Source organism: Barbus barbus, assembly GCF_936440315.1.
Source record: "Barbus barbus genome assembly, chromosome: 25".
NCBI classification, from domain to species: domain Eukaryota; kingdom Metazoa; phylum Chordata; class Actinopteri; order Cypriniformes; family Cyprinidae; genus Barbus; species Barbus barbus.
Genome location: NC_136753.1, coordinates 7,248,437 through 7,276,415, shown reverse-complemented (window position 1 = coordinate 7,276,415; position 27,979 = coordinate 7,248,437). Strand labels below are relative to the sequence as shown.

Here is a 27,979-nt window from a genome sequence, read left to right as displayed (position 1 = left end):
TCCACCTGTCTGTCAAATACTTCCTGTCATTGTACTTCCTGGATTCCTGAATAAGTAACATTGTAACATCACAGTTGTTACCTTCACTGTCCATGATTTTCCTTTTTAGACATCATCATCATCACCTTCGCCAAAAGCAGTAAGTAAAAACCAGGGGTCTCGGCATATTATTTGCTGTAGCCTTTTATTTGCCGTCGATCGTCGAGCCTGTCCGATCTATTCTTGGATGCGAGCCAGCCACTGTTGCTCCAGCCCATAATGTGTCAGTTCTTATAAACAGCCTCATCATAAGTTCAATTCAAAGCTGTCTTTGTTTTATGTTATCGCACGATGTATTTGCAACGAGCTCGATGGGTGATGGTCGTTTCGATGTCAATAATAGGGTTCACGTGAGTTCATGTGATGGAGTGGATGGATTACATGAGTCTGTATTCATCACTGTTGTCTTTAAGAACTGAGAATAAAGGCAACTGTTCTGAATTTTTATTTTTTTAATGAAGTGAAAACGGTTTGAGGTAAGATTGTTAGTCTGAATTACTGTACAGTCTAGGAGTGTCATATTCGCTTGATTATGCTGTAAAATAATAACCTGTAAGATCACTCTCAGACGTTGTGGCTCCTCTCTCTCGATGCACTTGGTTTGCCATAAACGGACCATGTGGGACAGGCGTGAAGTCAAGCAGTGTAGTAAGAATGACTCATTCACTTCCTGTAGTATCATGTAGTGAAATGACTTGCATCCCTACCCAGAGCGATTGGTTATGGCTTTACTTTGACCTTCACAGAGATTGTCAGTTTTAGGATTCATACAGTAGTTGCTTAGCTACACAAACTGGTCTCGGACATATCCGTTTTGTTTCATTTTGACACAAAACACTGGTGAGTTGTGAACAAGTGTTACAGGTTTGTTTAATTTGATCATGCCAAGGTCAGGAAATGTGATTGGGGTAATAAGGAAGTTATTTTATTCTGTTTTCCTTTTCGTTTTAACTTCTCGTATGACTGACTTTTATAGCAATGTATTTTCTTTATAATTGTCAGAAAATCAGTCAAAGTAATCTTGAGATGTATTGTGTTATTTTTTGATAGCCTACTTGTCAGTCCTTTACTATTTATGTTTTCCCTTTTTTTAACTTGAGAATAGCTAATTTTAGTTAATTGAGTATAATTTCAAGGCATCGGAAAGGAGGAGTCAGTAACACATGCAATTATAAAACAGAATACCCTTAAAACATTTAAAGTGATCTAGTCTTTTTCACGCAGAAGCACTGGACACAATGGCATCATTATGTTAAATCCTTATGTTTTTTAAACTGTATTATTTATCCTAATAATATACATTATAAATACACAGTACATTGCAAAATGCTTATCATGAAGTGATACCAACATGATGTTTTCTGTTTCCAAAGGCATTTATTCAATTTTTTTTAAAATCTGTTTCAGGGATCAATGGCTTTCAGAAAGGCAGTGAAGGGAACCCTAATAGGGGGCGGAGCTGTAGCAACAGCCTTCGGCCTATCACAGTTCTTTGAATACAGGAAGAATCAGGTATTGTTTTAAATATCATCAGTGTTCTTGCTCTACCTTATCCCGTCTAAATATAAAGATTTGGCAAATTCTTTTGGCAAATACCAAACATTTTGTTTTCGCATCTCACATCCATACAGTGACTCCTACAGGTTAGACTGCAGAATACACAGACCACAGCATGTCTTGTCCTGACTCAGGAATGTTCCCTATGTGTTTATACAACCTTAAAACAGCCTTATTCAAGACAGTATAACTCTGGCCCTGTATTTTGATCTTAAAGCCATGATCAATTTATAGCTATTTATAACTATTCCCTATTTATAATTCATTAAGGTTTATTCTTGTTTTCATGTGGTCAACAACCGTATTGGACAGATTTCTTGAATGAATGCTACAAATCTTATTAAGATTAGACCTAGCAAATCCAGATACATTGGAAAATCTCATTTGTACCTTTTAGGTACTGTCTCAAGTCTCCAAACTTACCCCGTTCTGTCTCTAGGGTAGACCACCGTATTAAAATCAGGTTTTGTTTGCTAAAGGGAAATTACACTTGAACAGTGATACACACGTTGTTTAAAGGATCTCTCTTGAATATGTAATCATGAACAATCTGATCCCCATTCACGCCATCAGGGAGTGTGTCACACACCATGTTCTGTCCGTATTTAAACTAGTAAGAACCCCAGGGGTCTCGTCTGTTTAGATGCTATACCAAATAACGGAAGGTCAAGTAGATTAAGATAATCAACAAGGCTTTCTGAAACAAATGAAGAAAAAAAGACAGACCCTTGAAGAGCAATGGGAGTCCTGATTTTCTCTCTCATCATTTATTTAAATCTTCCCAAGCCCATTTTGTCCATTATCTTGCATCTCAACTGTTCCAATCCCAATGAAACTCCAGGGAGCGAGAGAATTATGCACTCTCAAGGACATGGTTTCTATGGAGATTGTCACTACACGATTAATTTGTCAAAAAAAAAAAAAAACAGTTAAAGAAGATCTTGAGTTTGGATATTTTTTCAAATTTTGTTACCAACATGAACACTCTGCGAGACTTCATTGGATGTAGTCAATCAGTTCACCTTCACATCACATTTGCATCCCATGTTAAGTGTTTCACTGACACAAACTTTTGTTCTGATGTTTTTCCATTTATTTGTTTTTTTTTTCCTCGTGTCATCTCAATGCAGCCTAAATGGGTAAGCAAAAGTCAAAAGAGAAAGAATGAATCTTCTTTCAAAAATTGCATGCAATCATGCATGTGGCAGATGCTAATCTTTGGGATTGTAATGTTAATTTGTGGAGTGTGGGTGTGTGTGTGTGTGTGTTTGTGAGTGCCTGTTTGTCTCCTCTATGGCAAGGGCACTGTTACACTCTTTCTGAAGTATCACTCTGCGGTGGCCGATTGCGTATTTGCATGAAATTCTCTGTTTCCGTCATGCATTTGTCCTGATTGCAGGACAGCCTCTCTTAATAGTGTGCGGATGTCTTAAATATGTCTGTCCTTGGAAATAGACACTAATTACTGAATCTTGTTTTACATGCTATTACTGTCTAAATTGCAAATGTCTGGGCTCATTTGGTCATTTGCAAGTCAAATGGACCCTACGGGCTTTTTGGGGCAGATTGATGTAATCATTTAGGCCAAATGCTAACAAAAAAATTAATAAAACCTTTCATTATGGCTAAAACCCTTGACACCTGGCTTCGCCCAGGCTTGTTTTCTCTTCATTTGAATTTTGCGTTTTTTTGCCTTTATGCAACCGATAGATTGGCAGCCGTTCATTCACAATTTACTTGCGGTCTCTCTGTTTGACTTAAAAAAAAAGATTGAAAAGAACAGTTGATTTGGGGAGTTTAAATACCTAAACTGATATCAAGCTCAAGTATATATTGCTGTCTGTTATAATATGAAAGGTCACAGTGCAAGTTGCCATAAAGAGTGACCATGTCATGAATTCTAATTTTAATTAATTTTTTTAGTTTAACTCCCTTGAAAATAAAACTAGCATTGTAACCTAGAACTAACTGAGCTAGAACTTTGATAACCCAACATTTGAGATGAGAAATGATGCATTCTGCTTAATTCCTGTGTCTTGGCATGCTGACTAACATAATGTTTGATGAAATATATTCATGTCTTGATGTGAGTGATTATAATGAAAAGTGCATGTTCAGTGTTTTTCTAGTAAATTTCTAGACATGTTTTCTTGTATTCTTTAATCTAAATTAATCTTTTTTTAATTTACATATTATTATTATTTTAAAGGTCAATCCAGAATGAATGAAAGCCTTATGTTTGGATCTAGATTCAGCAATGACAACTTACATAGCAATAAAGGGGATCTCAGTATTGTGCAAGATTGTAATTGTACATGCATGTTACAAGCTTATGGAATATCAATTCTGGATTGCATCTTTAAAGAGCCTAAAGCTTATTGTAATTTCTTTGACCACATTGTCCTCTTATGTTCTTTTTTCTGTTTTGTACCTGCTGGATGTATTCAGGCTCGGCTGGCATATGCTGAAGCGCAGGGTGAGCTGAAGGTGCCGTTTAAAGATGCTCTCCCAACAAGAGAGGAGCAGCTTTCAACCCTGCGAAACACAGAGGAGTTTGATGTGTTGGTGGTGGGCGGCGGAGCCACAGGCTCGGGATGTGCCTTAGATGCTGTCACACGGAGTATGTCCTTTTTTTGACAAAGTTTTGCCGTTTTTACTGATAGAAACTTTGAATTAGTGTGTTTTGAATTACTTTCTTAAATGTGATGATTTATATTGGATTTTGATGTTTTATTCTCAATAGGTGTTGTATTCCACTCAGCTGGCCAGGCAGAATGTGCCTGGGTGAAATAAGCATGTTGTGATATTACAGATAGTAGAGAAAGCCATATGTAAATGACAGCAGCTGCAGTCTAAATATTTGGCACCATAAGGTCTTGAAATGCCATGGCATTGTCTAATCTGTTCCTTACCTGTCTTTCTGCCCCCTCGTCCAGATCTGAAGACCGCCCTGGTAGAACGGAGTGATTTTTCATCGGGCACCAGCAGCAGAAGCACCAAGCTCATTCACGGCGGAGTCCGCTATCTGCAAAAAGCCATCATGAAACTAGATTATGAGCAGGTGAAGGCCCCATTTTTCCCTATTTGCCCCTAATATTTAGAAGAAGGATTGCAAGGCCGCTTACTGTGACATTTTGAAAACATCAGACAGACAAACATCAGACAGACAAACAAAAAAAAGCACAAACATTAAGTAGGATATTGCAGATCTGAAGTTTCATTGTGGAGGATGAATAAACAAAACTTACAGTCGCTTGACCATCAACTCTTTCAATACGTTATTGATTATCGATATATCGATTATCGGAAATAGAAGCACTCTAAAACTTTAAACTTAAACCGACTGCAGTCAGAATTGTTTGTTGGGCAACTTAATGTAGTTTTAAAAATGCTTATTTAAAATATGATTTAATACATTTATAATAGGGAGCAAAATGACCTTGAGATACAAGATCACGTTTATATTAATTGCATCTATCAATATTTGCTGTCAAATAAAGCCTCTAAATGAAGATAATTTGAAGACTTTATGGGTTTTATGAGTTGAGTTGAGTTTTTTTTTTTTAATGCATGAGTAAATTAACACCCTTGGTTAAGATTAAAGACATTTTCAAGTTTTGTTTTAGAACATAAATTACATAACTTTTATAATTAAGATTTTCCCTGAAAATATGTGTACTAGGGCTGGGTGATATGAGCAAAAATTCGTATCTCGGTATTTTTTGGCTGATTTTATATTAGGTTAAAAAAGGGTTAAAATTACATTCTAACATTGCAACATTGCAATCTAAAAACAAAAATAATGCTTTTAAAGCAGAAGTTAAATTTACTAAACTAAAAATGAAAAAAATAAATAAATAAAAAAGCACGGACTAATTGAGTAAAAAGTCTGTTTTGATTACCCCATTACAGTCACTTTACAGTTAGTGCAATCATACAAATACAAAATTCTACATATGACATTTATTGTTCAACTACAAATATTTCAGCAAAATGTACATTTTAGTCAGAATTATTGCGCTCTGTCTGTTTGGCTCGCATGCGCATGGCGGTGCTCGAAGGCTCATGCACTTCTGACAGCAAAATGGAAATATTTCCATGGCTTTCTAACATTTACAGATGGCGAATATACCTGTGAAATGTAAGTTATGTATTTAGGAAAACAGCACATCTCAAACACATTAAACAGTGCGAGTCTCTGTCAGTGGCACACGCAGGCTTTCTGTCAGAGCCGTTTTAAACTGAAACTAAACTATAGGCTTCTATATCTTACGAGTGTTTTTTAAAGCCCTTCATATAAAGTTTATCACTTGTTTAGAACAAATTGTATTATGCACTTTCTCCACAGTAGCTCAGTCTGTGTCCTCCACTATATTTTTAGATTTTTAGCTCATTTTCAAACTACTGTACAGTATATCGATATAAACGGTATTGCCTCATATCGTATTGCTTATAAAGAATATATCGATATATCGTACAAACTCGATATACCGCCCAGCCCTAATGTGTACAGAAATCCTTTGGAGCCAGACAGTTATTTGCTTAACAGATTTATTTATTCTTTCTTAGTACATGATGGTGAAAGAGGCCCTTCATGAACGTGCCAACCTGCTGGACATCGCTCCCCACCTGTCTGCCCCTTTACCTATAATGCTTCCTGTTTACAAGTAAGAAAATCAGTTTTATCTAAATACTACAATAAAAATCATTGAAAGGGAAAAATAAATAAAAAAGGAATGGAACTATGGGATTTAGACAGAAGAAAGAGACATGCTAGATTCATAAAAGACGGTTTTTGTATTTAAATCTATTGATAAGTTCACAGAAATGGCATTGAACCTTTCATATGGACACCTGCAGCAGGTGGGTTTGGATATTCTGTGGATCAATGCTGGACCTCTCGCCTCCTCAGTCTCTGCCCCTTGTCATTCTGGGTTTTCCTGTCTTTACCATCATCATTACTAATTACTCGTGGCATTTATGCCTTGCTCTGATATTTAAAGCAGCCGGAGAAGTGTGAAAGGGTCATAGAAATGAGAAACCTCAAGATTACATCATTTGCCTGTCAGATAGTTTTTTAGCTTAAAACAAATATGTCACAAGGTGCTATATGACTTAGTGGTACTTGGACAAATCTAATTCTGCCCATATACAACCATATATATTTTACTTAGTAATATACCCTAAAAAAAGTTAAACCACCCTTACCTAGTTGCCTCTTTATAACCAGCAAACAGACAAGGCTGGGAAACCAATTAAGACCAGCAAACCGTTTAGTTAGCGCTGGTTTAGTTTTTTTTTCTTCTACTAAGTATATTTTAATGCAGATTGTGCAGTGAATACATGAAGAGCTCAGATGCAAAAGTCTTTAAGTGCCGTCTGAAATTTTCTGAGCATTTTTATCAGGCTCCCATGTTTAGGTTCAGTTATTTCACTTTAATTGCACAGAAAAGGGCCTATATATTGCAATTAGTGTAAAATTGCTCAACCTAAACATAGGAGCCTGATCTGAACTCTTCTGATATTGATAGCGACTGTTGATGTTCTTCACAGGTGGTGGCAGCTGCCGTATTACTGGGCCGGCATTAAAATGTACGACCTGGTTGCCGGATCACAGTGTCTGAAGAGCAGCTACGTCCTGAGCAAGAGCAAAGCACTGGAGTTCTTCCCTATGCTGAAGAAAGACAAACTCGTGGGAGCCATTGTCTACTATGATGGTGAGCATGAGCAAATTGTTCTTTTTAATTTCTTTTGTCCAATAATCAATTTTACATTAATTTTACATGAATTTCTAAAGTAATTTTAACTGTATACGCTACTGTTCAAATATTTGGGGTCAATAAGTTTATCATTTTATTATTTGATCAAAATGCAGTAAAATGGTAACATTGAAATATCATTACAGTTTAAATTTTTGATGTATTTTAAAATGTCATGTAGCCCTGTGATGGCATAGCTGAATGTTACTCCAGTCTTCAGTGTCACATGATTCAATTGATTTGGTGCTCAAGAAACATTCCTAACCTTTTTTTTGTGCTTTTTGTACTTATGAGTAATACCTTTGCCAAGCCTGTGGCCAGAGATATTTTTTTTCAGTTTGTCATCGATAACAATGATTTGCTGTCAATAAAACATCTACTATTGTGATTTGCGGTTTTATGTGGCAATAAGTGCAATCTCATTTGTCTATGTGACATTCCTGCATAATCTTTGTCAAACCGCCACCGGCTGTTGCGGCCAAACTCATTGTGCCCGTGTCTCTGTTGGCCTGTCTGCGCCCTGCACCGCCCGAGGCTGCCACCAGGCAAAACTTCCATATGTTCCTGGTTAGTCTGGGTGTGCAGAATGTGTCCCCTTTACTCAAGGTCCCCTCCGTGGCAGCGCAAGCCCCACCCACCAACCCTGCCTTCCAGTGCTTCCTGTCAAACTACATTTGGCCCACGCTGATACACACTGTCCCTCGCAGGGTGCGCGGGCAGCTTATATTCAGGGGGAGCACGGCGGCTATCTGAGCAGCGATCTGTCACATCGCGTCCATCTGTGGGAGAAACAAAGGCAAAGAGACGTCTGGATGCTCTGTTCCCTGCCACGCCGTGTTTACGTGCCACCGCTGACTGCGTTAAAAAGCGTCTTCATTTGCTTATGTATGTGTGTGGAGAATTGAAACCGGCGATTGTAATGACAGTTTAGAGGTTTTATTCCTTCTTCTCCCCACGTCCGTTCCTCCCTCTCCCCCCTCCACCATCCCTCCTTCCCCTGGGTTGTCAGCCGGCTTTTCTCTCCAATTATTCAATCTGGAACAATCACGGCCGTGACATTTCCGAATCTGACCTTCTCCGCTGGAGATCGCAGCCTGCCTGTCGCTATTTGCCTCCCTCTATTTCTCTCCCTCTCTCTCTCTTTCCCCTACTCGCATCGCACTCTCTCTCTTCTTCTCTTCCTGTCCCTCATCCTCCTTGAGTCTTCTCTCCCTTTCTTTCTTTCACTATCTCATCCACATGCACGGCCGCCCGTCACTTCCCTCCTCCGCTATGATATGTCATTCATTCTTTCTGTAGGTCTTTTTTTATTAATCTAATCTGACGCTAAAACTCCCTTATCTGCGTTTTCAGTCATTTGTAATGTCGCTGTTTCTTTATTTCATTAGAATTCCGCTTGCAGCACAAAAGCGCTGCTCTTTTTGCCATACCTGCAAGCTGTACTCTAATAAACATTCAAGCTCAACCAAGCGTTTCTTGTCTACTGCTGCGGGACACAGCTTTCCGTGTGAGCTGTGATTTGTCCTCTTACATATTAACAATATTCCAACATGCATACGTGTGGATTATCCTTCTCTACATGTGTATTTTGATTTGAGTGCACAGCCATGAGCGCTGAGGCAAACCCAGGTTCATGGGATCTCTAACAAAGCATGCTGGTGCCTTCACCGCACATTATTCTTTGAGAAGTGTGCCCTTTAAACAGGCTTCCTGCCTGTGTTATTATTTTATTGTCTGGTGGAGTTGCCCTGAGCATGTGTTAGGATTAGACATGCTTACGTGGGTTACCTATCCCTCTGGTTCTTTAGCATTGAGAACACAGACCCGGAACACAGAGGCTTTTTTTAAAATCTAGTAGCTCTTTCGTTGCCGTAATAGAGTGATATCGCATTGGCTTCAAGGTTTCCTGTAATTCATGTTTCAAATGTGTCTGAAATAGTTTAAATGCCTCAAAAGTCCTTATAACAATATTGAACACCGTCACGCCACTTCAAACACTGCAATCTTGAAGCGAGTCTTAACTGAGTGCAGTGGCCTCTGGCATATACAGAAAAACATTGTGTGCCTACTTAACCATGTTTTGGGAATGGATTTGCACCAGAAATGAGCCAAATCTGATGAAACCTCCCAAAAACCTTCATTTGGAGATGTCCTAATTTTTAAAAACTGTATAAAAATAAATATAAATAAAGAAAAAATAAAGTTGTAAAAAATGCAGAAAGTATGGAATGTCCCTATTTGAATGTACGACTAAATGTGTGTGTGTGTGTGTGTGTGTGGCCACTGTATAGTTTTGAGGCTATTTTACAAAAATTAGCTACAGTTAAGATGTTAGGTAATTCTGATTATTCTAGATATTCTTAGTCTGTGGGGAAAATGTTTTATAAGTGCAATACACTGTAAATGTGTTTATTTTTAAGTATTCTAAAAATGCAACAAAGCAAGCACTTATACATAGCTTTATTTAAAAATATTTCATACGTCTAATTTATGAAAACATTTGTGGCAACATTTGTTTTTTTATATGTGACACATTCTGCTCTGGCTCTTTTCAGGACAACACAATGACGCCCGTATGAACCTGGCCATCGCTCTTACAGCGGCCCGTCATGGTGCTGCTATTGCTAACTACACAGAGGTGGTTCATCTGCTAAAGAAACCAGACCCAAAAACAGGCCAAGAGAACGTTTGTGGAGCCCACTGCCGAGACATAGTCACAGGTAAGATAAGCCCAGACCGAAAACTAAATTAATTGATTTAGTGATAGAAAACTGACATTTCAAATGAACTTTTGAGAAAGAAAACGCTCATGAAATGACAGCTCACACAGAAGTCACTTTCAAACCAAGCAGTGTTCAGTGAATCTGTGTAATCAACTTGAACAAATAGTGGAATGTAAGCATGTAAATCTTTCGCCCTTGTACAAAATTCCTATTGTGTGGATTTCCATTGAAATAACCAGATTCTGCACCTTAAGACATGAGAAGACATCTTTATATAAAATCTATGGATTATTTCTTAAATCTTTGCTTTCTTTTAAAGTTTAATTTCCCCACAACCCAGCACTAACTAATCATCTTTCAGTAACCCCTTTAAATTTTCTGCTCATAATGCTTTTATGAAGAGATTTGTCTTCTCTCCTCAGCAAATAATGACCCCTGCGGTCAGCCACGTTGAGTTTGTGTAACACCTCACTCTGCCGTTCACAGGGCAGGAGTTTGACATTCGTGCCAAATGTGTCATTAATGCTACCGGCCCCTTCACTGACTCACTGCGCAAAATGGACGACCAGAAAACTGCCAACATCTGCCAGCCTAGTGCAGGAGTGCACATTGTTATCCCTGGATATTACAGGTACTTTCCTGAATCCTTCAATCATATTGTACCTTTTTTCCACAAGTGTAATTTTATGGTGTAACAGTGTATGGAGAGATTACATACGTATACCAATTACAGCCCAGACAACATGGGGCTGTTAGACCCCGCCACCAGTGATGGCCGTGTCATATTCTTCTTGCCCTGGGAGAAGATGACTATCGCCGGCACGACAGACACACCTACTCAAGTCACAGCCCATCCCATCCCATTGGAGGATGATATCAACTTTATCTTGAACGAAGTACGGAATTACCTCAGCCCTGACGTAGAAGGTAATACTACCCTGTCTATGCTTTTTTCTTTTGAAAGGTTTTCGAATAAAATATAAAATACTGCTCAAAACTCGCGTTTGAATCGTCAGCAGCGAATTCTTTAAATAAGAAAGCGTTTTTACACGCTGCGAGTCAGAAGTTTCAGACTGTCCTTGCAAAGTTGGAATTGCCCCACTTTATAGAAACAGCCTTTATGCATAGCTGGCAGTCTACTCACAGGTTCAGGAAATAGTCCTCCGTAAAATGCGCTGCACACACTCTTAATATTTGGGTTGAACTGTTCTGGAACAGTGTTGTAAATACAACTTAACCACTGATTTCTAGTTGTGTCCTCTTTTGGAAGGCCAAACAAAGTACTTTCGCTTTCACAACGAGAAACAGCATCTCCAGGACATGGCGCCGGCGGCAGCAACAATACTACAGCGAAAATAATAGTTCCGTCTTCTTTCATTGCGTTAACATTTGGGCGGTGTTTTGAAAATCTTCCCACACCATGACGTAGACATGTGGGAGCGTGTTTAAATGAGCCATTTTAGGCGGGTGTGATCGAGTTTTAAATTTTATAAAGAATATCTCTTTGGTTTTGAGACTTTAGTCTTTGCAACTTCAGGGTTCTTATCTATGCACAATCAGCTTGTAACACTCCAAAGAGAAAGGAAAACTTGAAATCGCATCATATGACCCCTTTAAAATCCAATAGTACACATTAGGCCAGATTTACTCACAGCTTGCACCTGCACAAACCGTTTTTTTTGGCATTAAAATATTACTGTCAGTATTTACTAAAGACGCGCAGTGAAAAGTTAGCACTGAAAAGGTGGACAGAGTTATATTTGTGCCTGGCTTTAATGAATATGAATTTGTAGAAGTTTTCCTTTCAGACACAAAATGTATGGGAGAGTATTAAAATAAATCACACAACGCGATTTGCTAACGTTTGCGCTCGTCAAATTACTAGTATTTGCCCCATTATTTAACGCCCAAAAAAGCATGTCTTAAACTATTTTGCACTTGAAATGGCTGCATTTGTTGTTGCTAGGAGGAGGCACCACAGAGAACAGAGAGGTAGAAGGGAGAGGAATTTTTCCAGTGCCAGAAGAACACTTTAGCCAAATCCAAACATATCCTTACACTAATTTGCGCTGCGCATGGTAGATTGTGTAGATCATTATGGAAATGAGATGTTGCGTCTGTGTTCTTAAATTTGCACATTGTCAGTAAATCACCCGCAGAAATTTCCACACCTATCAGTGCTCTTTTGGAATTGTGCTCTTACACTAATTTGCCCTGTTTAGTAAAACTAGCCCATTGATTATACACCCCTAAAGTCCCGGTTCACTTTGTGACCTAGGCAAACAAGACATTTATTGTGTATGACAGATTTTTCTTAACTATTCCAGTTCCATTACTTCTTTTAGAACTTGTTAGATCTCTTAATATTTTTGAAAGAAGTCACTCATGCTTACTAAGGCTTGTTGATTTATAAAATGCTAGTCAACAGCTACGGTCACTTTGAGAGTCCAAAAAAGCATATCAGGCATCACAAAATTAATACCAGTGGCTTCTGACAAAATATTGCGATCTTATGAAGCAAAACAATCAGTCTGTGCAAGAAACTAAATGTTATTTACAATATTATGCACCTGTATTACCTTTAGAGGTGGAAATAATTGCCCTTAAGTCTGTATTATACTGTATGCATTGTATTGTTTTGATTAACTGAAGAAGACTCATTTCTTCATTCAGGAATTGCTTGTATTACACTGGTTTTATGTATAGTTCTTGCCTGGGGTGTCACTAGGGATTCTAGGATCCACTTTGCATGGATCCAAAATGCATTCCGGTCCACCCCCCTACCCGAGGGCCCCTGTAACTCTGTTCCACCATTCCCCCGCCCAACACTTCCGGTTCTTGCTGTAGGTTCAGTAGTGCTGTTGTGGTGCCACTGAATATAGTAACAGGAAATGCCTCCAGAGTACTAGTACAGTTCTGTTCACAATGGTAGAAGAACACGTGCATAATGGTACCCAAATGGTAAACAAAAAATATTTTTTTGTTTATGGGGAAAAGTCATACCAGATTTTCTCAAAATGAGGATGGTTAGATAAAGATTTTTTTAAAGCAAACAGTTTGCAGAAAGTGTGACTCAGTTGAACTGACTAAATTTATGTATGCCCTATCATTCATAATGTTGGGGTCTGTAAGATTTTTATTTAAATTTTTTGGAATGAAAATGTTCTTCAAAAAAGTCTCTTATGATCACCAATGCTACATTTATCTGATGTATAATAAAATAAATATTATAGCAAAATAACGGTTTAATTTATTTAATGCATTTTAATATCTTTTTGTAATATAAATTATTATTATTATGGCAAAGCTGAATTTATTTTGAATAGAAATTGTTTAAATCTGTCAGTTTTGATAAATTTCATGTGTCCTTGCTGAATAAAAGTATTAATTTAAAAAAACAATCTTACTGACCTTAAACATTTGAACAGTAGTGTATGAATGGGTGATTTCTGCCACGTTATAGACAGACATTTGCTCAATAATGAACTTAATTATGAAAGATGAAAATACTTTATTTCTGTATGCATGTTAATGAACAGACAGACAGCGATATAGACAGAACGGCTTGTATTGGTTGTGTTGAGTCTAGTAAATACTAGTTGGGACTGATAACTATTCCAAGCATCTCCCTTTGAAAGCGGAGGTATTGATTTTTGAGCGCAGCCCTCTAATTGCTCAAAGCGCCGTGGATGCAGGCTTGATTGCTTGATTGATTAGCTTCATAACTAATTTTCCTTCACAAAAAATGCTTCCTCCTTTTTCTGATTGTTAGGCAAGTCGTTAAGAGTTTGTTGTGTCTCGTTATCTCATTCAGCACTGCATGTGTCTTTCAGCTACAGTAGAAAGTCATCCAGCTGTCTGTTATTAACATTACGTGTGCTCATAAACCGCAATGTGACGGCTGCCGTGTGTCTGGGTATCTTCTGCTTTGTTCCGGGCGTGAATGAGCAACCAAGCGACTCCGTTGACCTGGGGAGGGTTGTATGAGAGTGTGAATAAAGCAGATCATGGGGAATGAGGAATGCCACAGAGACTTTGCCTAGATGGAGGGTTGAGACTGGACTGGACTCGGCCCTAGTGAAGGCCGCTAAAGGGATTTGGCTGTGGGAGATTTGTCACAATGACAATGTAGAGGCAACAGGCAAGATCTTGTTGTTTGTCCCTCCAGTTCAGATACTGTGTGTGAGAGAAAGAAGGATGATTTCATGAGCTGAACAGAGAGATTTGAAAAATCTGGCCTGTTTAAAGGAGGGCTGCACTAAATTTAAAACAGAATTCTGAAAACGCCAATATAGAATTTCTAGTCGATTTTAACAATTGTTTGTATGTTATTGATTACTGATATAATGGCACATATAATGCTATAAATTTGTATCATTTACACACTCGCACAAAATGTATTATATTGAAATAATGCGTACTCTCATACTCTTGTAACTTAACTGGTGGATCTTGGCATTGTCAATGAGTTTTTAACTATTTAATGTCACTGTATTGTACAGTCAGCTGCATATTCACATGTGTGTATGTGTACAAAGACAACATGTTGTTTCATAAATTTAAATAGTTTTTAAATAATTGTACTATTAAAGTGCCCCAATTATGGATTTTTGAAAATGACCTTTCATGCAGTGTATAACACAGCTCTAAGTGAATGAAAACATCCTGCAAAGTTTTAAATCTAAAAGTGCACGGTATATGAAGTTGTGGTCTCTCAAAAGAAAGAGTCGACTCTGAATCATTGAAACAAGTCATTTTTAAAACCAATCCCAAGCCTGTTGTTGGGGACTCCCAAAACCAAAATATGAACCTTTCATTACCCTTAATAGGAGCACTTTAATATAACGCAATATGACAAAAATATCAGATTTTTTATTTTCTACCCAATATTTGAATGCAAGTGAAATTTTTCAGTTCGGTTTAAATTTATTTGCATAGACGTTTATTGAAAAATGCCATTCAAAGCAGCTTTACAGGAAATGAGTCATATAGTGTGCAAGCTGAAGGTGAAAGTGAGAAGGCAAACTATCTTGAAAGATACCAACAGATTGTTCTTAAATGTGTGTACAGTATATAAGGAAAGAGGTATGAACACTTTGATTTACATTTGCACAAAAGTTACTTTTTTTATCTCAAATGTTTATCTCCACAGACCTGCCGTGGGTGTACCTCCCAGGGAATTCATAGAATAATAAAATCTCTATGCATATCCATGTATAAATAAATTGATAAGTGCTGAAGACTCATTTGTGTCAGTTTTTGTCACTTTGACAAACTACATTACATTTTGTCAGTAGCTTGGCTTAATTTAATTTTGATTTGTCATGTGGGAAGCCCCGCCCACACTGAAAAAAAATCACTGATACCTCTCCTCATGTATATTTATCATCAGACATGAATGAAGAAAGACTGTCTTCCAGTCTTCATCTTCAGTGCATTCCAAGAGAGTTCACCGACAGAGAGATATCTTTTGATTAACTGTGTTTTGTGATCAGCTGTGTCACTTCACACCTAATTTTCAAGTTCAAAATGGGCAGACAAACTGCTTGTTGAAATCTTGTCATCTTGCGTCCAGTTAGGATATGTTGCTTTGGATAAAAGAATCTGCAAAAGTAAAATTATTATCTTCCATTTTCAGTCTAATTTGACCAATGCTGGTAGTTTAAAAAATGAACAAATTAAATCTCGGCCTATATCAATATGGTTGCCGATATATTACATATGGTGATTGTGACTCTTCGAGAACTTCGACTGGATTCCACAGCATGAAAATGGACTGAATTCTTCCCTTGAGAATTAGATTACTTGAATGCATTCGACAGCCCAGCGGTCTATCGCTGAGGTTCATTTAGCGGTGTGTGTGTTATTGGTCTCCCTAGTCTGCTGTCTGCTGAGCTACCTAGCCTTGTCATAAATGTTTCAGAGATGCCCTTTGATAATGAGAGTGCCGTCTCTGTTTTTCCCCCCATTCAGAAATATCAACCTGCATATTACAGTGGCAGGTGTACTGCAGATCGATACACAACTCCCTCTTAATAATTAATGCTTGAGATGTCACCACAATAGGGAAATTGACTCTGGACTCATACATGATGTTCTAGTAACGCTTTGTTGGTTTAGCAAAGCAACTCAAGTTTTATGGACAATCTCGCTTCCCCATGTTCCCCTTTGGTCATTTATCAAACAAAATAGCTTTTAATGCAGACATCACAGTCATGTTTATGTATGAACAGTTATGGATGTAGCTGTAAACAGGACACTGCATAAATACAATCGCGTAGCCTATTGTAGTCTTGTCAGTCGGATACACTTCAACTGTCAGAGATTGTCAGCGTCTCTGGTGTCTTTGGTTCTCAGTGCGGCGAGGGGATGTCCTGGCGGCCTGGAGTGGCATTCGTCCGCTGGTCACCGACCCCAACTCCAAAGACACGCAGTCCATCTGTCGTAACCACATCGTCAACATCAGCGACAGCGGACTCGTCACCATTGCTGGTCAGTGCCACTAACTTGTGCCTTGGTCTTCATTGTTCAAATATTTTCTTTCATAAAATGGTTTCATTTAGTTTTGTACAATTACAATATGCATTTTTTCATGGTTTTGAAAGAAGGCTCTTATGCTCACCAAGGCTGCATTGATTTGCTTAAAAATTCAATACAAAATATAAATGTTCTTTTCAGGATAAACAAAGTTAAAAACCACAGTATTTATTTAAGGTAGTATTTTTGTATCATTTAATACATCAATGCTGAATATGAGTATTAATTTATTTTTTTTAAAAGTACTGACCCCAAACTTTTTGTAAAAAATGCAAATTAAAGACAAAAAATTATAATAAATCAAAACAATAAATAAAAATATCGAAACATTAAATCTTAATATACCCAAACGTTTTGTAACGAGGAGTTGAGGTTTTGTAATGAGGAATTGGCCACTAAGGTAATTGACAATTGTTCCACTGAGGTTGTGTAAAGATTTTACAGCACTCTTTCTACTGTAGGTGGGAAGTGGACAACCTATCGTTCTATGGCTGAGGAGACTCTTGACGCAGCTATAAAGGCTCATAACCTCTCAGCCGGTCCCAGCAGGACGGTCGGTCTGATGCTGGATGGTGGGAAGGACTGGACCCCCACCCTATACATTCGCTTGGTTCAAGACTACGGCTTGGAAAATGAGGTGGGATTCGAAACCTAACTACTTAGCATTCTGCCAGTCAGAGCTCTTTGGAGCAGGCTCAGCTGCTCTATAACATTCAGTCCCCCATGATCCTGTGGGGGAGAGAAAGTCTGGCAACCCCTTGTTTGGAAGCGTGAAAGCTTGATGGAGCCGTAGTGCTACCATGGATGTTGTTTTGCCAGCATATTTAAAAAGGTCAGCATGCAGATATTTTTGACAGCACTTGACCTTTGGTGAGAGATACAAAAGAAGAGTTCGAATCGAAAACGGGGCCGTGTTTATTTGTCTGAACGCTTAATGAAGCAAAGGTGTTCATAAGAAAACATCTCTACAGCCTAAGTGAATGTTTAAAATCTAGCTTTGGTTACAGTGGGTTTCCTACACAGGGAAAGAACGTTGAATCATGAAACCTACCACCGTCTTGTTAATAATGGTTATATCCCTAAGAAATAACATGTCAGAGTTTTCTGAACTCACAGGTTGCTCAGCACCTGGCAGCCACCTATGGAGGAAGAGCGTTTGAAGTGGCCAAAATGTCCCAGGTGACAGGCAAGAGATGGCCTATAGTGGGGAAACGCCTTGTGTCTGAATTTCCCTACATAGAGAGTGAGGTAAGCATTCTGAAATTATAATACTGACAATTAACTTGCAGTGTACCATTTGTTGAACCTGCTTTTAAAACATTACTGGCCGATCCTAATTTAGCAATGTTGATCTCAGCCATTTTCTCAGACAAGCTTTTGCTCTTTTTCATTTTTGGGATAGTTCACCCAAAAATGAAAATTCTGTCATTAATTACTCACCCTCATGTCCAAAACCCTAAGACTAACGAAGGTTCATCTTTGGAACACAAATTAAGATATTTTTGGTGAAATCTTAGAGCTTTCTGACCCTGCATAGACAGCAATGCAACTACTACATTGCAGGTTAAGAAAGGTAGTAAGGAAGGATATCATTAAAATAGGCCATGTTACATCAGTGGTTCTACCGTAATTTGATGAAGCTATGAGAATACTCCATTTTTTGTGCAAAGAAAAAAAAAAAACTTTATTCAACAATTTCTTCTCTTCTGTGTCAGTGTCCGCCGCCATTTATGAGAGTACCAGAAACTATGCATGTGCATTCCTCGGCTTGTAAACAAGGCACAGAATATCCGGATTCTACATCAGAACGCCGGCTTTAGAAAAAAATACATCAGTATTTTTATGTCTTAATTTGTGTTCCAGAGACGAACGAAAGTCTTACAGGTTTGAAACGGCATAAGGGTGAGTAATTATTGACAGAATTTTCATTTTTGGGTGAACTATCCCTTTAATAATGTAATGGTGCATTCAAGTCATCCTGTGAAGTTTGTATTAACGAGATGGAAAGTCGTAATTATGACATTACGTGTGTTCAGATCACACACACAAGATAGTGAAGGTTTTTTTTAATCACTGCTTCGACAAAATAATGAAAAATCTAATGAGCATCGGGTATGTTTCAATTTATTCAAGGGTTAGTTCACCCAAAAATGAAAATTAGCCCATGTTTCACTCACCCTCAAAGCATCCTAGGTGTAAATGACTTTCTTCTTTCAGACGAATCCAATCGGAGTAATATAAAAAAAATTCTTTGCTCTTCCAAGCTTTATAATGTGAGTAGGCGGGTGTTTTTGTTCTACAGTCCAAAAGTAGTCAAATAAAGCGCGCACATTCGCTAGTAAAACGTGCATATTTAAAATGTTATAAATATTTTTTCTCTCTTCTGCTAACTGTCGTATGTGTAAGCCATTGACGTAGGATGTATGCATCGCGCACGCTCCTGTGTGATATGCTAGTCTGGTAATCAGAGGTTTACAGTATATTTTAATTTACTTAATATTTTAAATAATTTTGAGAAATTCATTCTGTCATTTTATTGTCATATTTGATTAATTTGGTTGTAGGAGTGCTAATAAGAGTTCACACTGCACACAGTTCACACACACACACACACACACACACACACGTAGTGAATGCATTGTAGAAACATTAGGAAGAGTTCTGCTCATTTACACCAATATCATCACTTTTATCGTTACAGTTCACTCCATTTTTTTATTCTGAGGTGCAGTCTGCACAGTTTTTACTAGAAATAAGTACTTTGAAAAAGCTCTTTGCAATGTCACACTTCATTACAGTCCATGAACACGCTGAAAATCAAGCTGTTCTTTGAAATCCCAATTTTTTTTTTCCTATATTGTTTCTCGAGAGGCGGAGCTTAGCAGTGGTTGAAATACTTTACCTGTCAGAATTAAAAATAAGTAAGATTCACTGCTGGGTTGAAATCTATACTTCATATTGCATGTCATGAATGTCTGATTGTCTTCCAAACAGCTTCTGTTAAAACTGACTTAAATGAAAGTGATGTTTTCTGTCTGGATTTAGGTGCAGTATGCTGTAAAGGAGTACGCATGTACAGCCATCGATGTGATTTCTCGCCGAACTCGACTGGGCTTTCTGAACGTGCAGGCTGCGGACGAGGCTTTGCCACGTATCGTTGAGATCATGGGCAAAGAACTGCAGTGGACTGAGCAAAAAAAGAAAGTATGTCATTTACTGTATCTCATGGCTTACTTCTTTAGAATATATATTGACTGTTTCTTTTTTTTAATTAAAATGAAATCAGAATTCACTTTAAGTTCACATTTAGTGCGCTCATGAATTCAAATCACAATTCAAATTCATCAGAACATTTTAGTTCAATACTTGATTTATTGAATTTATTGGTTGTGCAAACCTGTTATTCTTGCCCTGAACACAGTTTCTTCTTTTTTTTTGTCCTGACCGAAAGCTAAAGGTCTCAGCCAGGTTAATTTAGGTAACAGCAAATAATAGCCCTCAGCTATTGTTAGTTTGACTCTTAAGTAGTCTTTTTAACAAGAAGTCTCCACTCCATGATAAGATCACAATTCAGTTGTACAATGAACGCCCAGCACAGCATCTCAAGATGACTATGGCTATTACGTCTGTGCTCGGAGGAGTGTTTGAAAGTGTGCGTGTAGTGCGTTTGTAAGGGGGTGGTAGAGTTACTCCTTTTGCACGTTGGTCGTAGGTTTCCTGTCTGATAAACAGAAGCACTAATAATAGCACCAATCACTGTGCAGCTTTGATACTGTTCAGTTCCCATGAGTTCAGCGCTCAGATCTGCTCACAATGCAGGTGCACCACACCCACCAAACACATGCACGGACACAGACACAATGCTCTGCTGGGAGCCTCGATCCAGAGCAGGTATATCACAGCTCTGGAAAGGCAAGCCAGTATTCTCAGCCTGTGCACTGCAGGAATGTTCATGTTACTGCTCCATGAAACACTTTTTACTGCCTCAAACATTCTCATTCTATTGTGGAAAATATATCAGTATCTACTGGTAGCTACTACCAGTATTTTCTTATTAAACATGCTCCAATAATCTTTGTTTTATTTGCAAAAAAATTTTTTTTCACAGTATGTTGAAAATATTTAGTTTTAATTAGTTTTTTTTCTGTGAAAAAATCTATTTACATTTATGACAGTATTTCACTCTCTATCTTTTCCTTAAAATTACGTTTTAATTAACTAATTACTCAATTAATTCATTTATTTTATTGCTGTAGCTTTAAGGCTTCTATGCAAATGCTTTCTTCAGACATGAAATAAAACACGACTATGATGCAAGATTTGTTGAAAATATTCAGAGTTATAATGAGGCTTTTAAGGGGTAGTTTTTTCAGAAGAAAAAAATAAAACAGGGTTGTTTTTTCAGGGAAAAAAAATATAATTTACTTTTTATATTTTACTTTTATAAATTACTTGTATTTCACACTCTATCTGACCCTAAAATTTATTTATTTATTATGCCTTGAAAACTTTTATGTAAATGACTTATTCAGACAAAAAAAAGTCAGAAACGAAAATTTGATACAAATTCATAGATAGATAGATAGATAGATAGAATACATGTAATTTATCTTTATATGTCCATATTTCACCATCAATCTGACACTTAAAATGGAATTTTTAATTTAGTTATTTGTGTGTGTGTGTGTGTGTGTGTGCTTTTTTGTGACAAATGAGGACATGAATTTGTATAATGACACGGGTATTACAAGGTGAAGGTGACTTTTCAGGACATTGCCCCATGTCCCCAATTTTCAAAATGATTATAAATCATACAGAGTGGGGTTTTGTTTGGGAAAGTTGAAATGCACAGTCTCCTGTGAGGGCTAAGTTTAGGTGTAGGGTTGGTGTTGGGCAATAGCACATACAGTTCGTACAGTATAAAAACCATTACACCTATGGGATGTCCCCACTTTTCACAAAAACAAACGTGTGTGTGTGTGTGTGTTTGAACTGTATGTATTGCTATGCCTTGAAGACTTCTATGTAAATGCCTCCTTCAGACAAGAAATGAAAAACAACACTAACTGACACAAACTGTAAGCTTTCTGTTGGGTTCAATGTAGTTTTTAACTTCCCCCTTCTTCAGTAACAGCCAATTTGTAAACCATGCATTGTACTGCAAAGGTTTACAAAACGTGCTTAAATGTGGCGTTGTTATGATCAGGAAAATAAATAATTTATTAAAATGACATTTTTTTCACTTGTTTCTAACCTTAAGTTACTGATTGTGTTTTTGGTTTTGTTTATCTATAGGAAGAGCTGGAGGCAGCAAATAAGTTTCTGCACATGGAGATGGGTTATAAAGCTCGCTCTGAGCAGCTCAGCAAGACAACAGAGATCTCACTCACTGCCCCAGAGATAGCAAGGTATCAGATGAGTGTGTGAGCTCAAGTGTACAAGATCCTACATCTCTCACTTTTCTAATATTGTCATTATTATGATTGACAGGTATAAGAAGCGCTTTTACAAGTTTGATAAGGAGAGCAAAGGCTTTATCACAACAGTGGATGTCCAGCAAGTGCTAGAGGTGAGTTATCTTTTAAGCCCAGTAGGCCAGTACACACCAAGCCGACGGTCGGCCGTCGGACAGTTTTTGTTTGTCGGCCGGCAAAGTTTTCTCAGTGTTCCGCGCCGTCGGCTGAATTGATTCGATATGTTGAATTGGCGTTGGAGCTCGTCTGTCAGTCGGGCCATCTGATCATTCTGATTGGCTGTTCAGCTGGCGAACCAGTGCGCGAGAAAGCCGCAGAACGGATGTGCTACTTGGCCGTCGGGTGTCGAGCGTCGGCTTGGTGGGCCAGGGCAACTTTGGACCCAGACGCCGCTGATGTGAGCTGACCTCGCAGTCTGCTTTTATCGCCACTAGTTCGTGGGCATCGGCTTGGCATTACAATCCTTAATATTTTAGATTGAAAGAAAAAATATTGTTACTATTTGTTCTAAGCAGCCATTACTTTTTAGCAACCATATTTTTTTTTACATATATTTTTCCCTGAATTCCATCATTTTTGTTAAGATATCTTGCACTAAAAACAAAATGTAAAATGTCTTTACATGACCTGTAAAATGTGTATGTTGAATCCACTGTAAGTTACTATTGACAAAAGCATCTGCCAAATGCACAAGTTTTTAGTTTTTCTTGACCATTTTCCACCCTTTCTCTAAGTTTTTTATATATACAGATTAGACTTACAGTATACAGTAAATGACCTCTTATACGATTGGCTAACTAACATGTTTGTAGTTTATCAGGGTATGCCAAGTTGTCATTGATAAGCAGAGATGAGGGGACTTTTTAAGTATGTTACTTTATTTTAATAAATGTTTCTGTACTTTTGGATTACCACAAGGCACACAATTAAACTGCAAGGTGACCTGTACTTAAAGGGATAGTTCAATTCTGTCATTGTTTACTCACCCTCATGTTCCATATTTTCCTCATGTTTTCCAAACCTGCATGAGTTTCTTTCTTCTTCTGCTGAACCCAAAAGAAGATATTTTGAAGAATGTGTGTAACCCAACAGTTTTAGTTAACAGCTGACTTCAATCATGTTGAGAACTGAAAAAAAACAGTGAAATATTTGGTAACACTTTACTAAAAGCCATTATGTATAATGCATTATAAAAGTAGTTCAGTAGCAAATGGTAACCAAATGGTTGATGGTTGACTTCCATACTATGTAAAAAAAAAATATTGTGTAAGTCAGTGGCTACTGTCAATAGTTTAGTTACCAACGTTCTTCAAAATATTTTCTTTTGTGCTTAAGAGAATAAAGAAACTCGTACAGTTTTGGAACAACATGAGAGTGAGTAAACAATGACAGAATTTTCATTTTTGGGTGAACTATCCCTTTAAATATATCTCATGTTCACCAAACAATCTTAACATCAAAAATGGTTTTAAATAATTTAATCAAATGTATAGGTGAATGCATTCTGAGGTCCTAAGAAGGGCAGTGATCGAAGTACGTGTTTGTATTACCAAAGAATACGATTTTAAACAATTTCTCTCGTAAATTGCTTATTAACTGTCATTCTCTCCGCTCTCATTGTCTCTGGTTTATGTGCAACCCTTAACATTTTCATTTAATGTCTCTTAGTTACTGATTCTATAACTGATTTGTGTTCTTTCAGAAACTCAGCATTCAGATTGACGAGAACGCCCTCCATGAGATCCTCAATGAGGTGGACCTCAACAAAAATGGGCAGGTGGAACTGGATGAGTTCTTACAGGTATGAACAGCTATTCATAGACTACAGGTTGTCTTGGTGTCACTCTGGGTTTCAGGCAGGATTTGTAGTTGTAGGTGTGAAAACCTCAAAATTAAAAGTGCTTGTTATATTCATGTCAGTACATCTATGTTTTGTCATAAGCCGACTGCTTCACAGTAATTAGTTCCTCTGAAATATCATACCTACGTCAGAATGAGTATAAAGTAGATCTGGTGTCTCTAGAGTTTCAGTTAATTAATAATGAGCACCACTTTTTCTGTACTTTTTACTATAATGAAGCATGAACTAGATTACCATACATGGGTCAGGAGAAAGGTGTTAAAAATAATAACCTTTCAGGGGTTTGAACCAGTAACCTTTAAATTACTAGACCAGGCTTTTTTTACTTGGCGGCCATACTGGTAACTAGTTCCAGTCATTTAAGTACAGCAAAGTAGTGGGTCAAGATTACATTTGATGAACATTAACACTGTCATTCAAAAGTTTGGGGCCAGATTTTTTTATTTTTTAAAGAAATTAATTGCTTTTATTCAGCAAGGAAGCTTCAAATTGATCAAAAGTGACAGTAAAGATATTTATAATATTACAAAAAATGTGTTGTTTTAAATAAATGCTGTTCTTTTGAACGTCCTATTCATCAAAGAATTAATAGAAATAACTGTTTTCAGCATTTCTAATAATAAGAAATGTTTCTTGAGCATCAGATCGGCATATTTATGAAGTATCATGTGACACTAATGACTGGAGTAATGACTAATGAAAATTCAGTTTTGCCGCCACAGACATAAACTGCATTTTAAAATATTTGAAAAATAGATTTTTTTTTTTTTTTAAATATGGCAATAATATTTCACAATATTAAAGGTTTTCTATATTTTTGAGTAAAGAAGTGCATCCTTGGTGTGCATAAGAAAATTCAAAAACATAAAAAAAAAATCTGATCCCAAACATTCAAGTGGTAGTGTATTTCAAATCAGAAATAAAAATTATCTATCTTCAGCTGTGCCTCTTAAGCTTAAATCATGCAAAAGAATGTGGCTGTAGCCATTAAGCTAGGTAGTGATTATGCATCTGTTTTGCTCTCTGATTGGTTCAGCTCATGAGTGCAGTCCAGAGAGGCCAAATCTCTGACAGTCGTCTGGCTATCCTGATGAAGACGGTCGAGGAGGGGTTGGATCTGAGAGGACCTGTCACGGTTGACCGCAGTGGAGGCGGTGTTTGAATCCCAACTATAAACCAAAACATCCACCAGACAACAGCTCCCACCACAAAGTTGGATAAACACCAAAAAGCGCTGACCACTGTGCCCACGCTGGTCAGATCACAAGCACATCCTCTCATTAATTCGCCAACCAGCTGGCTGCCATTGACTACAATCTTTTTCTTTTTAACTTTTATTTTAGCATGCTTATTTTAATTTATTTTAATTAAAAAAGAGCAGAATATATTCTTTATTCTCTATTCAAACCATATTCTAGAGTCTATATTTGTATCTAATGCATGCAGTGTCATGTTGTGTGACCTGGTAAGCATGAATAGATTGTCTCTTTAATGTTTCTCTGAGCAGCTTTATCCATTGTGCTTTCTGTTGTGCCATTATATTAATTAATATTATTTGCTACTGAACGCAGCGAGGTGAAATTCAAGGGCTCCTTGTGACTTCTAAGCTAAACAATGTACTATATGTGAACTTCACAGTTTTACACTGCATACGGCTTAATTGTTATTGTTCTGAATTACAGTGATGAAATGTGTTTTTATTTTTTTTATTATTTTAATAATTTCAAATAATTTTTAATTTTCTGAAAAAAAGTATTTATTCAAAATCTATAATTTCCTTCATACTTTTGATAAATCCTGTCTTGTTTTTAATTAATGTGATTATGCTGAAAGTATATATATATATATGCTCTCCTTAATTGTATTACTGTAAACAGATGAGTTATTTCAGTTTGTCTTAAACGGGTTGTTTTCAGTGTTTTTAGACTTTGCATTGGCTCTGGTTCAACAGGAGGGTTTTTGCTCTTGTCTGAATGTTGAACATTTTTATCCCTTATTCAAATTCATGAACAATTGAAACTCTGCTTCATTATGCTTCCTATAAAGCCTTGCCTCTAAAAGTAATCGATTATCCATTTGTCATGAAATAATAAGGGAATATTATAACTGTAAACTTAATGTAGAGCATAGCAGGGAATGTACTAAATGTGCCTTGCTTCTTAAAGAGATAGTTAATTCAGAATTGCAAATTCTGTCATCATTTACTAACCCTCATGTTGTTCCAAACCTATATGGTTTCTTTCTTCTGCAAAACATAAGAGAAGATATATTATCTTTTATGTTCCACAGAAGAAAGACAGTCATACATGTTTGGAATGACATAATGATAACAAAATTTTCATCTTTGGGTGAACTACAACTTTAAAAAGTCACTTTGCATGTAATGTCGAAACGCACAGTCCGACACACACTAAAAGAGCGCAGTCTTTTACTTGACTTTGTATTTTTGTGGTTTAATATGCTTATGTATTTTTATAATCAGTTTATGTTCATACTTTCAGCAGATGGAAACTGCTTTTAACTTTGATGCTTTAAGCTTGATGATCTAAAAGAAATGTGTTTTGTACAATGAGTCTGCTCAGAATTTAAGTCTGTCATGATATATTTCGGTAAGCTAAAAGAAGACCATAGAGATTGTCATAGATCTTCAAGGATCAATGTTGTTTGTCAGATTTGAATACAATGATAGTGTAAGAGGGGAACTGTCGGCTTTTGCACATAAGAGCAGAAGCAGTTAAACTTATTTATTGTTTGTCCCAACAAGACATAATTTCAGCCTGATCCTGATTGAATGAAATTCATTATTGTATGAAAAAGTGTAATACATCAATCTGTAAAGCCTGTGAAACACAGTTCTGTTATTAAATGTATCTGGTTGCCTTCTGCATTGTTTGGACATGCCTTTATTTCGTGAGTGACTCATTATGCTCAATGTCTTCATATTTCTCACATAACATTTGTGCCAGTTGAAGCTTATGTCTCCTTCTCATGTATGCATGCACTTACAGTGTTTCCTTCCCCCAGACATTCATTTTGATGGAAGATATCAACTAATTGACTCTAAAGCCACCGCTATAGGCCTGATTAACGGATTACACTGGAATATAGCTGATTAATAGGTGTCTGGGCCAGGTGGGTCTTTCAGTAGCAGGGCATCTCGTCATCATGTGCCTGCCTAATAATCCCTGTAGCTGTGGACTCTGTCACAGTGTGAAATGAGTATGGCCCATTCCAGTGTGATCAGCACCTAGCAAAATGCAATTAAACTAGCATCCCAGGTCTGTCTAATCCTCATTTCAGGTGGTGCCTGAATATCCCTGTGAATCCGATATAATTACACTGAATGCATATTAAGCAGAGGTCCTGGTAAAGCACCTTAAAGTGATAGTCCAGCCAAAAATGAAAATTCTATCATCATTTACTCACCCTCATGTCATTCCAAACCCGTATGACTTTGTTTCTTTGATTACACATAAAATAAGATATTATGTTGGTAACCAAACAGTTTTGGTTCCTATTAATAATAAATAATTATTCATTTTATTTATGGGCGCCTTTCAAGATACTCATGGACACCTTACAAATAATAAGATACATAAAGAATAATTTAAAAGAAAGAAAAAACAATGCATAATAATACACAAAACTATCTCAATCAGAATAAGCAAAAGAAAAAATAGAGGGAAGGTATTTCAAAGACTCTGAGCCCTACAATTGAAAGCTCTACATCCTATGGTAGTCAAACGTACAGATGGTGAAACTAAAGTCACAGAAGCAGAAGACCAGAGAGAGCAGGTAGGTGAATACACGAGAAGAAGTTCACAAAAATGTGAAAGTGCTAGATTATGAAAAGCCTTATAAGTGGAAAGTAAAATCTAAAATTGAATCCAATTTCTTCCTGGAAACCGATGGAGTTGCCTTAAAACTGGAGAAATATTCCCAATCAGTAGTGTTCGTGTAATGATCTGAGCTGCTGAATTCTGGACCATTTGAAGTTTGTAAAGAAGTTTGTGAAACACCACTGAAGAG

The 27,979-nt window shown here is 37.2% G+C and overlaps 1 protein-coding gene and 1 long non-coding RNA gene across 4 annotated transcripts in view; one reads left to right on the top strand and one right to left on the bottom strand.

Moving 5' to 3' along the window:
• LOC306845060 overlaps positions 1–27,979 on the bottom strand; it is a 428,848-nt gene that overhangs the window by 163,437 nt on the left and 237,432 nt on the right. The window lies entirely within an intron of this gene.
• Positions 26–26,835, top strand: LOC306845478 (glycerol-3-phosphate dehydrogenase, mitochondrial-like). Of its 3 annotated transcripts, none has more exons than XM_079378318.1 (17): positions 26–139; positions 1,447–1,551; positions 4,045–4,216; positions 4,533–4,657; positions 6,166–6,263; positions 7,150–7,313; positions 9,911–10,075; positions 10,565–10,709; positions 10,812–11,005; positions 16,436–16,570; positions 17,077–17,252; positions 17,732–17,863; positions 19,661–19,819; positions 21,911–22,023; positions 22,106–22,184; positions 23,792–23,890; positions 24,987–26,835. In XM_079378318.1, exons 2-17 carry the CDS (start codon positions 1,453–1,455, stop codon positions 25,110–25,112), a joined length of 2,181 nt encoding a protein of 726 aa, XP_079234444.1. In that variant the 5' UTR covers positions 26–139; positions 1,447–1,452; the 3' UTR covers positions 25,113–26,835. The 3 variants fall into 3 exon arrangements, with proteins under 3 accessions (XP_079234444.1, XP_079234446.1, XP_079234445.1); XM_079378320.1 differs by lacking the exon at positions 26–139 and adding an exon at positions 251–515; XM_079378319.1 differs by lacking the exon at positions 26–139 and adding an exon at positions 705–879.

What these genes read in the sequence shown, in the direction of transcription:
- LOC306845478 (XM_079378318.1), top strand. Translation starts at nt 1,453, where the DNA reads ATGGCTTTCAGAAAGGCAGTGAAGGGAACCCTAATAGGGGGCGGAGCT. An exon ending in TTGAATACAGGAAGAATCAG is followed by an intron (nt 1,552 to 4,044) that starts GTATTGTTTTAA and finishes GGATGTATTCAG; the next exon opens with GCTCGGCTGGCATATGCTGA. An exon ending in TTCCCTACATAGAGAGTGAG is followed by an intron (nt 17,864 to 19,660) that starts GTAAGCATTCTG and finishes GTCTGGATTTAG; the next exon opens with GTGCAGTATGCTGTAAAGGA.